The sequence below is a fragment of the Triticum dicoccoides genome, chromosome 7A (assembly GCF_002162155.2).
Source record: "Triticum dicoccoides isolate Atlit2015 ecotype Zavitan chromosome 7A, WEW_v2.0, whole genome shotgun sequence".
Classification (NCBI taxonomy): domain Eukaryota; kingdom Viridiplantae; phylum Streptophyta; class Magnoliopsida; order Poales; family Poaceae; genus Triticum; species Triticum dicoccoides.
Window position 1 is genome coordinate 619,543,219 of NC_041392.1, and position 12,909 is coordinate 619,556,127.

At 46.4% G+C, this 12,909-nt stretch overlaps 1 protein-coding gene across 1 annotated transcript; it reads left to right on the forward strand.

Moving 5' to 3' along the window:
• Window positions 1–42: 42 nt before the first annotated feature.
• On the forward strand, window positions 43–7,452 carry LOC119328085. Its single transcript, XM_037601122.1, has 19 exons — window positions 43–249; window positions 1,006–1,228; window positions 1,328–1,555; window positions 1,702–1,788; window positions 1,865–1,954; window positions 2,029–2,155; window positions 2,239–2,339; window positions 2,433–2,601; window positions 2,729–2,850; window positions 3,317–3,445; window positions 3,538–3,636; window positions 3,731–3,788; window positions 3,871–3,946; window positions 4,037–4,163; window positions 4,315–4,472; window positions 5,602–5,674; window positions 5,761–5,955; window positions 6,042–6,135; window positions 6,462–7,452. The coding sequence occupies exons 2-19, from the start codon at window positions 1,154–1,156 to the stop codon at window positions 7,277–7,279; spliced, it is 2,826 nt and encodes a 941-aa protein (XP_037457019.1). The 5' UTR covers window positions 43–249; window positions 1,006–1,153; the 3' UTR covers window positions 7,280–7,452.
• The last annotated feature ends 5,457 nt before the right edge of the window (window positions 7,453–12,909 follow it).

Sequence of the window (12,909 nt, forward strand, 5' to 3'; positions counted from 1 at the left end):
TTCGAAATAAATAAATACCTCGCCCCCTGTGGCTCGAGGGAGCGCTGCCGCTCCTCCGACCACCAAGAGAAACCTCCCTCGCTCACAAAAAAAAGTCACAAAACTCCTTCCCTTTTTTCTCCACGGACAAGCACATACCCCAACCAAACCGCTTTCCGGCCTTTCTTTTCTCCCCTCTCTCGCGCACGCGTCGGATCCCCGGCGCCGGGGGACTCCGCCGGCTCACTCCCACGACTGGCGCGGGCAGAGGTAATCCGCTCCCCCGCTTCTCGACGGGTTTTTCCGGGGTGGGGGCGATATTTTGGGGGTAATCCCGCAGCTCGGAGGCCGGGATTCGGTTCTGTGGTCGTGGATGGCCGGCCGGCCGGGCGGTTCCGCCTCCGAGCCCCGGGGCTCGTCGTGCCTACGAGTCCCGCCCGCAGCCGGGCCGGAGGACGCGATCAGGCCAAAGTTCGTCGCTTCGACGCCAAGCAAAGTCCAGTTTCCGCGTTTCATCGGCAACAAATAGGTGTCAAGTTTGCTGCTGCGGCGGTTCATCCCCTCCCCTGCAGGCCGCGGCGGTGGATTCTTTCCAGTGTTCCTGCTTGATGAAGCCCAGTTTCCGTCCCCAGATATGGGAGACCCCACCCTCTCCCTGTAGGAGAGGAGGACAAGAACAGTCATAGTCCAGTAGTACCAGTACTGTAAGCTGTGCAGCTACCGCCGCACACGCACCTGCATTCTCCTCTTGTGCCCGCGCGTCTTGTGGTTGTTGTGGTTGTTGGGGGTGGCGTTGTCTTGTTGTGGTTGTTGGGGGTGGCGTTGTCTCGGAGACCACTTGCTCATGCCTTTGTCATGTCGCATACATGCTGCTTCTGCAAAACCAGGCCATCTGCTTTTGCCTTTCAATTTTGCTCTATTTTTTTGTTGCATTAACGCAAGCAACTGGAGAGCTATCAACTCAAACGAATATGTTTGTCATGTCAAGTCACTTTCTCTGAATAACTGACCTGTGTGTGAATGAAGGTCAAGAGAGTTGCTGATTCTGCTTTGCTTCCCTGAACCTGTGGCGTTGCACAAGACAAACTAACTGTCCTGCTAGGAGCCTCGAGCAGGGCTGCCCACGGCGTGCCGGAATCTTCCGTCGTCCCTCCTCCTGACCGGCTGACTTCCGATGGGATGGGGAACCCTCATAACCAGGCGCCTCAAAGTTTTTTCCTTGGCGCTGTTCGTCTACTTCGACTACAAGGTGTGTTTCTGCTTCTTTCTATGATGTTCTTTCGACATCCAGTCTCTTCTTCTGTTGTTCTGGTGGAAGCAGATTAACATCTTTCCGAGGTACAAGCAGGCTGTTCAGAAGAGAGTCCAGTGGGTTAGCGCTGTCAAGAAGAATGCTATATGGGCAAAGACGCACGAGCGGAATGCGCGTCGTGTTCTCAACCTGATGATAGAGCTAGAAGGTTTGTGGGTGAAAATGGGCCAGTATCTGTCCACAAGAGCAGACGTGCTTCCTGAGCCGTACATAGAGGTCCTGAAGCAGCTGCAGGACTCGCTTCCTCCACGCCCTCTTGAAGAGGTATGTATACATTGATTAGTGAATGGTAGATTGAAAAATAATTTAATCATAAGCATTTCCATTTTTGTAGCCAACCAATCTGGCAACATCATATAGCATGACTTAATGTAGTTCATCCTAGTCTTAGTTCTGTCTGTCGTGTGCAGGTTTGTGGAACCATAGAAAAAGAACTTGGGAAACCCATGCGTCAACTATTTGCTACTTTTGACGTTGACCCTCTTGCGACCGCATCAGTAAGTCCTGTTGCTCCCAAATGAACTATATTTTCTCTGGTGTAAATTCATAGCATGGTTGAACACTTCTTGACAGATAGCACAAGTTCATCGTGCAACTCTGGAAGACGGCAGAGAAGTGGTTGTCAAAGTTCAGCATGATGGTATCAAAGAGATCATATTAGAGGTTCTTTTCTTTTCTGGAAATAGTGTTTTGTAAGACAAGTAGGATTGCTATTGTAACTTTTCATCTGTGATCAGGATTTGAAGAATGCAAAATCATTGATCGAATGGATTGCATGGGCAGAACCTCAGTATGACTTCAACCCAATGATTGATGAATGGTGCAAGGAGGCACCCAAGGAACTTGATTTCAATCATGAAGCAGGTAGTTCTCCTTGCTCAGATTCTTAGGTACAGCATTCATAAAGAGGTTATCATGATAATGTAAGGCGCAAAATCTACTTTCAGAGAACACTAGGACTGTCTCCAAGAATCTTAGTCGGAAGACCGAAGGTGGGAGTGGCAGTGTTTCCAGCGATGTTGATGTACTGATACCAGAAATTATTCAGGTCTAACTGTCAGCCCGAATTTTATTCTGTTTGTCTTGCATTAGTGTTTGCAAATCACGTGACCATCGTCTGACCCATTCTTCTTTGTATCAGTCTACTGAAAAGATTCTAATTCTGGAATACATGGACGGCATTCGCTTACATGACAATGATTCATTGGAAGAATATGGTGTTGATAAGAAAAGACTCGTTGAAGAGATAACCCGTGCTTATGCTCATCAAATATACATTGACGGTTTCTTCAATGGCGATCCTCATCCTGGTATTGTAATTCTATGCTTCTTTAGGCAGATCTTGTGTTACATAAATTCTTTTCTCCAATATTTCCATTGGATTTCTTTGTGTTGCTTTCACACCGATTCATACTAACATGCTTTTCTTTTCTGTAGGCAATTTTCTTGTAAGCAAGGAACCTCCACATAAACCGATTCTCCTTGATTTTGGGCTCACTAAACGCATATCACAATCAATGAAGCAGGCACTAGCAAAGATGTTTTTATCATGCGCTGAGGTTTGTAACATTTTGATCTTACAAATAATACACATGGCATCAAAGAGTAAGAGTATCTTTTGTAGTTATAAGCAACAAGCATTTCCTTAAGATAACTGTAACCCCTCTTTGTATTATGGTTGAATCAAAAGAATCATATCTTTTAATATTTTAACTTTTTTCATGTAATAAATATTGTGGCTCTTTATCCCTGCATTACACACCAGTGATATTGCAGACTGGTAGATGACACGGCATATTCAACAACTATAAGATAAGCAAGACAGAATCAGGAACTTGGCTTTATTTTTGCGATCATGTTTTTTCCTATAGTAAATTATTAAATTTCACGCGACACCACTTGATCATAGGCACAAATGTAAATTTTTGTTAGATGTTTGATTCATTCTATCTTTTGTCGCTTATTACTAGCTTCCCATTCTTTTGTTTAAACTCTATAATTTAAAATTCTGAGATCAACGTGTAGGGGGACCAAGTGGCACTGCTGTCAGCCTTTGCAGAGATGGGGCTTAAGCTGCGAGTTGATATGCCTCAGCAGTCTATGGAGATTGCCTCAATATTTTTTCGCCAGTCCACTACAGCAACTGAAGCGAAAGTATGCTGAAGGCCCGTTCTAGATTTTCTTTGTTCCTAATACTGCAGGAAGTTGTAGTAACTGGTTGGTTGTGGTTTGTTCCTACTTATTAGGAGAACATTAAAGCATTGAATGAGCAAAGAGAACGAAACGCCAAAGCCCTTCAAGAGAAGATGAAATTGAACAAGAAGGAGGTTAAACATTTCAATCCTGTGAGTAGCCATGCCCAGCTAATTACTTTCCTTAAGCTGTGTTGGGTTTGTCAACCAAGAGACCGGTGTTAAATGAAGGTTTTCTTGCTATCAGGTTGATGCTTTCCCTGGGGATGCGATAATTTTTATGAGGGTCTTGAATCTTCTTAGAGGTATGTCTTTATCTCTTGAACTTGTACATTCCTCTGACATGTCCATCATCTCACAGTGGCTGTTTTTCATTTATACCTGCAGGGCTTTCAGCTTCACTGAATGTTAGGATAGTTTATCTGGACATCATGAGACCATTTGCTGAATCAACTTTGCTAGGGTGAGATGCACGCCATGCCTGTGTTTTGCATCAGCTTTGTGCGGATCATTCTTTTCGAATTGCTAATAATTTAGGCTTCATTGATATCAGGAGTATGACACGTGGGCCCTCAACTAATAGCGAGTGGATTTATGACTCACCTGTTAACTCTGAAGTGGAGTCTAAACTGAGGAGTCTTCTACTCGAGATGGGAAGCGACAAAATTTTGGGACTACAAGTGGGTCAATAATCTCATGCCACTCATTTACATGCCATGACAGTACTGTAGCAATATTTTGTATGCCGAAATTTCACATCACGAGTTTACCAACGATATCTGCATACGGTTGTCTTGTTGCAACGCAGCCTTACTGATATTCCTCCCGCAGGTATGCGCATACAAAGATGGAAAGGTCATAATAGACACCGCTGCTGGTACATTAGGGAAATACGATCCACGTCCCGTTCAGCCTGATTCTCTGTTTCCGGTTTTCTCGGTGACGAAGGGTATCACTGCTGGAATGGTACATTGGCTCGTCGACCAAGGGTGAGTGGTTAATTTCAGCACCAAGTTTTTTCTTAGCATGCCACTGTAAATCTGTTTGCAGGCCATCTGGCTGCATTATGCTGTAGAATTAGTCGTGCTATGTGCAATATTTTTGCTCATCGTCATATTCATCTTCATCTTAGTTTTACTCGTACTACATGAAAAAGGGCCTAGAAGTATAAACATGGTAGCATGTTGCAAGGAAACAGGGTATTCTCTCTCAGTATACTCAACATTCAGTGTACTATGTTGCTGTAGTTTTAGTTGCAGTCTCACTTTACCCTTTCCATTTCTTCCCTGCGTCTAAAAAACGGACAGGGATCAGGTGACTTGCCCACTGCGAGTCACGCCGTAACTTGTGGGCACCCATCCATTTGATCTGAAATGGACAGCCCAGATCAAGTCCAGTAGCAACAAGGACTATTATTCATGATTTACTGTTCATGAGGTACTGTAGATCGGATCCTGTAGACGTACACTGTAGCTGTCTCATTGTTTACGTCGAAGGGTATAAAGAGGGTGGCAAGTCGCTATACTGTTCACCGGTACTCGCCCACAGCAAGTCACCGGATCTCAGTCCCTAAAAAATGGACAGCGCTGAGCGTCCCTCTCTTTCTCTCTCCCCGACCGAAGGGCCCCATCCCACCCCCACTTCCCCACGAGATTTTCAAAAAACCCCCTTCCCTCCACCCAAAACCCTAAGCCGCCCCAGACCGCGGCGGTGATGGAGGTGCCACCGGAGATGCTCGACGCCCTGGCAGGATGGTTCACGCAGACGCTCTCCCCCGCCGCTGAGCAGAGCCTCTCCGCCACAGCCTCCACCCCGGGCTTCGCGCTTTGTGGATGTTATTGGCAGCATCCACTGTTGGTCGAAAAGAAAGTCTCACTTCACAGAAGTCACACTTTTTTTTTGACATTATGTGTGTTCTGAGTTCTGACGCACCTAAAAGGATCTGTGCTTCTAGTTTAGGCTTCCTAGCATCTCATTCTTATGTGAAGCAGATCCTTTGGATCTCTGGCTGTTGTGCATGATTCTCTTTGGAGAACAATAAGCATCTTTTCCATGTTGCCTTATGCTTTTATACACTTTATCTTGTCCATATAGTGACTGTATGCTCTGATCTTTCAGGAAGTTGAAGTATGAAGAAACAGTTGCCGATATATGGCCAAAATTTGGGACTAACAAAAAGGAGCTAATCAAGGTGCAAAAACTTATTTCACTTATGCTATGTAATGAGACACAGTGTTTCAGGATAATAACAGACTCATTTGTCACTTCGTAATAAAGGTGCACCATCTTCTCAATCATACATCTGGTTTACATAATGCTCTGGGAGATGTGGTCAAAACCGATCCTATGTCGGTATGTGATTGGGAAGAGATGCTAGACCAGATTGCCAAATCTACACCCGAAACTGAGCCTGGTTCATCACAAATTTATCACTACCTATCCTTTGGTTGGCTGTGTGGCGGTCTCATAGAGGTATAATTAATCTAAGAAAGTGCACTCATACTGCTTCTGTTGTAACTTTATTTATGTATCCTAACACTGGCATTTGACAATAACAGCATGCATCGGGGAGGAAGTTTCAAGAGATCCTAGAAGAGGCTATTGTTCATCCTCTTCACATCGAGGGAGAGCTATATGTCGGAATTCCTCCAGGTATGTTGACAGATCTAAAAAGGAAGTGTTTAGATACTTTACAATATTTGTTCTTTGGTTTTTCCGTGATTATGCAAATTGTCTCCTATATGCTGCTTTTCTTCAGTCTGAAAGAGTCAGAAACAGAAGTACTGGTACAATGTTTGAAATTTAACTTCATGAAAAACGAAACCCTAGGGAGAGACTACAGCGTACCTGGAAATAACACATTGTATTACTAATTCAGCATATGGTGATCAAGACAACTTTGGACTAAGCTTCAATTTCCAGTTCCGAGAGGCACTTCTTACAAGGCTGACGTTGTTCATTACCTGTGCCCTTTTTAGGTGTTGAGTCTCGCCTGGCAACGCTGACGGTCGACATGGAAGAAATTCAGAAGCTACAAGGGATCAAGCCAGGGCCAGACGTCCCACCGGAACTGCTGAGCGGCATTGCGCAGATGGCGGCTGGCGTACCAGCTATGTTCAACACCCTGAATGTTCGCCGCGCCATCATCCCCGCCGCCAACGGCCACTTATCTGCCCGTGCGCTTGCTCGGTACTACGCGGCGCTGGCAGCCGGCGGTGCCATCCCCCCGCCGCACTCCAGCAATGCCAAGCCGCTCCTGGGCAGCCACGTGCACACGCCGGCATTCCCCACCGCCGCCACGTCCAAGAAGAAGAAGAGAGGCTCGGCGAAGAAGAGTAGCGGAAGCTCGAGCTCGATGGAGAAGGTCGAGTATGCCCAGCTGCGCACCAGCGACGCCGACAGCGAAGTGTCGGTGGCGGCATCAGGGAGCACCGGCGGCAGGTTGTTCAGCAACAGCGACAGCGGCATCATGGATGCGTTCATGGGCGTCGGCGAGTACTCAGGCATGATCCACCCGAACGGCAAGTTCGGGCTCGGGTTCAGGAGGTACGGCAGGTCCGGCGCGCCGCCGACGGGGTTTGGGCACTCCGGGATGGGCGGGTCGAACGGGTTCTGCGACCCGGAGCACGGGTTCGCCATCGCCGTGACGGTGAACAAGATGGCGCTGGGGTCCGTCACGCGGCGCGTGGTGCGGTTCGTGTGCGAGGAGCTGGGCGTGCCGGTGCCCGACGAGTTCTCCGTCGCTGGGGAGAAGGGGCCCGACATGGTGCTCAACCTCGCGCCGCCGGCGGAGTAGGTTGACATGTAGTGTAGATATTAATACACACACGCGCGGGGGTCATTTTGACGGGGCGTTTTTACACTGTAAAACTTCAGTAGCGGCTTGTACGTATGGAAATATAATTCTTGATATGAATGATGGAAGAGGAGAATGCAAAATTGGCTCTAATACGTCAATTATTTGGTGAACTTTGCTCATTGCCGTTACAAAAACCAGGTTTATTTGCTACAGCTCCCTTTACTAACGAGCAACTGGCAACAAAATAATGTTATCCATTATGGAGGTGCGAATTTTTTAGTCAAGGGATTATTTTAACACGGTACAATAACACATGTTCACATACACTCATCCGTATAAGCACCAATGCCAAGTGTAGAACTTGTACTCTGGTGGGTTAGTTAACCTAACCTTTAAACTAGGCTTAATTCTCACAGTCAATGGAATTGAGAAAACTAATTGTAGTTTCTCAGCTACGGCATGAAACCATACAAATGTGATCCTCAACTTTTTAAAACTAGTCATGCGCACTTACTAACCCAATTGACAATGAAAGACATTTACATAAATAAAATGAGAAAGATAAAAATATCTAGTAAAAATAATGATGCTTTTTATAATCATTACTATGTTGAATCAAATATAAATTATTGGACACTGCCCTACATGTATTAAAAAAAGGAAATTTTAGGAAAACTAGTGAAAAGAGGAAATGTGGAAAAACTATGGTTCCATTACTCAAACAGGCGCAGCTAGATCGCTGGCCAACAGCACACTTACATCATCCGGCACTGCCTCCAACCACAGCCGTTGGGGCTCCTGGCCATTGCTACCCAACGCAGCAAGGGCGTGGGCGATTTTATTACAGTCTCGAGGAACAAATGAGAAGGCAAATGTGCTGAAATTGAGACGGATATCTCTGAAGAGAACACCTTCCGGGGCCCGATCATACTCGGAGCTCTGTACTGCGTGCAGGAGGGTTTGGCAATCCGATTCCACCACTATGTTGGAGATTCCCCATACTGCAGCAGCCGACAGCACCTGAAGGCATGCCTCCGCTTCAGTCTGGATTGCACTGACTGCATGTTGAATCTTTCCTGCCCCCGCCCCGACTGCATCTCCATCTCCAGTATTATCACGGATTACAAATCCCCATCCTCCGGACCCTGCAGTATTATGGAACGCCCCATCGACATTGATTTTCAATTGCTCCCCATCAGGCTTTGTCCATCTGCATGCCGGTCTGGCGGTCCGTTCCGTCACTGAATTCATTTTGAGCTGCAGGTGTTCCAAAGCCCAGGATCTCACTTGACCAGCCGTGTTCTCCCTTTGTTTAATTTATTCCTTTGGTTCCACCATTTCCATAGCATGCATGCCACTAGCACTTGGTCTTGTTCACCTAGTGTGATTATAATCTGCTGTACCACTTGCCTGGCATTTGCACAGGCACAAAGCCCTAGTCGAACATCTTCCAGCTGCATTTCTCTCCAGAGTTTCTTCGCCTCCTTGCATGCATCTTATGAATAAATGGCACCCGTCTTCATCCAGTCTTCGGCAGCACAAACAGAGAGTATCACATTCGATCCCTTTACGACTGATGTTCGATTTGACAAGCAGGCTATTGTGAGCCAGACGCCACAGGAACTCTTATGATTTGCCTTTTCTAAGACTTCTCATTTCCATATCATTTGGTACTCTTATGATTTTAGCCAATTGACAATGAAAGGAATTCACGAAAGTTAAAAAAAAGGGAAGGAAATAAAATTTTAATAATAATAATAAATATTTTATAATCATGAAAAAAATGTAAATTTAAATATAATTTATTGGACGCTCATGGTAAGAGGGCATATGGATTCTTTGTTAGGTTTTATTAATAGTTGGTATTTTGAAAATACTTATGACTTACACCTTTTTCTAAGACTTATCATTTCCATATCTTTTGGCAACTTATGAACAACTTATTAACTATGATTGATCTTATGGTTTTAGCCAATACAAATATACTTTCTTATGTATTCCATCAGTAAAGACTTTAATGATCTATACGCTCTTATATTTCTTTATGGAGGGAGTATATTTTTGTAATCTTACTTTTGAACTTGTTAAGAAAATGGTGTTTTCCATTACTTTTCGCTAATACAGTTTGACACTCTACTCATTTTTTAAATCAAGTTTGTTGCAACTATGTGAAACCAAACAATGCGTTAATGGTGAAACCACTTTGACTGGTGTGGACTAGCAATTTTTCTTCTCTCCAAAATTTGAGGTTCAAATGTAGCTTGTATGACTACAAAATTTCAGGACCAAAACAAGACCTAGTTGAAGTACAAGGACATAGGGCAACTTTTTTTTTGAAGATGTCTTAGATGTGAGTACTGTAAAGCTAACTAATAGTCTGTATAATAGCAAGCTTTAAGATGTCCTTCGTTTCCTTATTTTATTTCAGTGAGAATTGTCCTCTATAAAAGACGATTTCTACGTGGATCGGCAAACACGTGAGTGATGCGACTGATCAAAATAGTAGCCAAGGACATGTATACGGCATTGTGCTTGTGCGTCGGCTATAGTTAACGGATCACCCATTTCACCTCTCCTATTATCTTTATTTTTAGGAGAGGCGAAATTGGGAAAAGCATTCCAAATTTATGAATTAATTAACAATTTCAATAATACACACACTTTGAAACTCATCGCCATATCCGTCTTGCCCCGATGTCGTGTCCACCAGCAGGGAGTGCCCAGTACGACCCAGTCAAAGGGGAGGCCCAAGACTGCCTGGGCTGGCCCATCTAGCGATCCACACACGCAACCTGGCTCACACAGAGTGATTTATCTGTTTTGTTTCACTAGTTCCTTTTCGTGGTTTCCCTCTAGCTAGGGTTATGTTTCTCCCGGGGCGACTAGCCACCGTCGAGACTTGATCTTCCCTACCGTCGATCCACCCGCAGTTTCTCCCCTCTCCGGGGACTCAAGGGGGTCGTCTCGTTGCACCTCCCCTGCCCGGACTCGCTGCTGGGAGGATCGAGGTCTAGGGCTCCTGCAAAAACCCAATCTGTTCTCTCGGGTTAGGGATCTACATGGCGTCTGAAGCAGGCCCGACTGGGGTCAGCGATGTGGAGAAGATGATGCAAGAACTAGGCCCAAAAGAAGAAGATCTAGATGATGTTGTTTTTGATGAGAAGGAAGCCCCACCGGCGGCGGCTAGGTGGATTGCGCTGGCTAGGGTTAACTCTGATAAACCCTATAGTCAGTTTTGGTTCTTTAAGAACATGAGATCGGCTTGGGACCTCGCACAGGAAGCCAAGTTCAAGCCTCTGGAGGACAACCTGTACACCATCCAATTTTCCTGCCTAGGGGATTGGGAGAGAGTCATGCATGAGGGCCCGTGGCACTTCCGGGGAGACGCAGTCATCCTCAAGGAGTACGATGGGGTGACAAAGCCATCTACAGTTAGACTGGACACAATTGAGATTTGGATCCAGATTCACGATGTCCCTAATCTCTATGCTCATCTGGTTCCGTCCATGGCGGCTAAGGTAGGTGAGGTGCCGTTCACGGAACCCCAATCTCAAGATTTCGCGGGAAACTTTCACCGTGTGTGGATTAGGATCAATGTCGATAAACCCCTCAAAAACGCAGTTTCCATGATTCGAAGTGGCGAGCGTCAGATCTACAAGGTCCAGTATGAAAAGCTTCCCGATTGGTGTGCGGTTTGTGGCATGTTAGGCCACCTGTTCAAGTAGCACGAAAACGGCATCCACCCTCCATCGACTCTTGTCTTCAAGAACCTAAGGGCTTCATGGTTTATGCGAAGCGGCAGAGGTCCAGGTGGTGGACGCGGCCGGAGAGGCGGACGTAGAGGCGGCCGAACGGGAAGGGGAGGACGAGGCGAGGCCACAAGCTCCCAGTTCAGCGGTGCAGAGGAGGAGTTTACTGTAAGTGACCTAGAGATGCAGGATGCTGAGAGGAACAGGAAGAGGGGATCGGAACCAGCAGCTACCAATGGAAAAGCGTTGTTGCCAAGTGGCTCAGTTCAAGCGCTGGCAGCAAAACACGGCAAGGTCTTAACACTTCCACCTCTGGCAGCGCCTCTGAGCCCAAGTGCAAAACAGGATCTGAAGCGTGCAAAAGTAGTGACAGAAGAGGAGAAGAGTGCAGCAGCATTGCAAGGTGTTCCAAGTGTGAGCGACTCAAAGTTGGCGGGCCCGAGTGACGGGCACCGCCGAGCCCAATGAGTGTGCTATGCTGGAACTGTCGTGGCGTGGGCAAAGCCGTGACAGTCCGGGAACTTTGCAATTTTGCGAGGAAATTTGCCCCTACCCTTCTTTGTATTGTAGAAACTCAGCTTGATGGCTCGAGGGTAGAAGCACTAGCAGGAACACTTGGTTATGATCATGGTCATGCAGTCAGTAGTCAGGGTAGAAGTGGTGGTATCAGTATTTTCTAGAATGATGGAATAATAGTGGAAATTTTGGGTTATTCGGTGTACCATCTTGATTGTTCTATTTTAGAATCGGGAGAGGATCCTTGGAGGCTTACAGTAGTATATGGCGAAGCGCAAACACACCAAAGGCACCAAACTTGGGACGTGTTAAAGAACATAAGCACTTTGAGTGACCTCCCATGGCTATGCTTAGGTGATTTCAACAAAGTTTTACGTCCGGAAGAGCATGTGGGCATTGGCCAACGAAGCAATGCTCAAATCCAGGCCTTCAGGGATGCCGTGGACGTTTGCATGTTGATGGACATTGGGTATGTAGGGATCCCTTGGACCTTTGAAAAGAAGGTGACGGGAGGCTCGTTTACCCGTGTTCGCCTTGACCGAGCGCTGGCCTCGACAAGCTGGCATGCTCGCTTCCCTCTAGCGGAACTACTCACCAGGTGGCGGCCACGTCAGACCACAACGCAATTTTGGCAAGGCTGAACAGAGAGGAAGGGCAACAGCAAAGGCCGAATCCGTTCAAGTATGAGGTCATGTGGGAGGGCCATGAAACCTGGGCGAGCATGATAGCTGATGCATGGTCAACTCCAGGAGCAGCGAACAGGGTGGAGGAGCTGCGCTTAAAACTTCTGGCGCTGTCATAGGATCTGGGACGGTGGAATAATAACACTTTCGGAAGTGTGCGCAAGGAGATCAAAAGATTGAAACGGGAGTTAGAGAAGCTTCGGGCTGATCCAGGCCGGACTGCACCAACACATGTGGAGCTAAAAATCAATGAATCGCTGGTGGAGCTATATCATAGGGAGGAAATAATGTGGCGGCAGAGATCCAGGGTCGAGTGGCTTACCTCAGGCAACAGGAACACAAAGTTCTTCCACTTGAGGGCGAGCATACGCCGTAAAAAGAATATGATCAAGGCTCTAAAGAATTCGTTGGGTATAATCACAGAGGATCCGGAGGAGTTAAAGGCCATTGTTCAAAATTTTTATCAGTCATTGTATACATCCGAGGGAGTTAGCAACATGGAAACGGTCCTTAACTGTGTCCCAACGAAAGTGACAGCCGAGATGAACGACCTGTTGTGTAACCCCTATTCAAATGAGGAGGTCAAGTCAGCTCTCTTCCAGATGTTCCCAACCAAAGCTCTAGGCCCTGACGGTTTCCCGGCTCACTTTTACCAGAGGCATTGGGACTTATGTGGTGC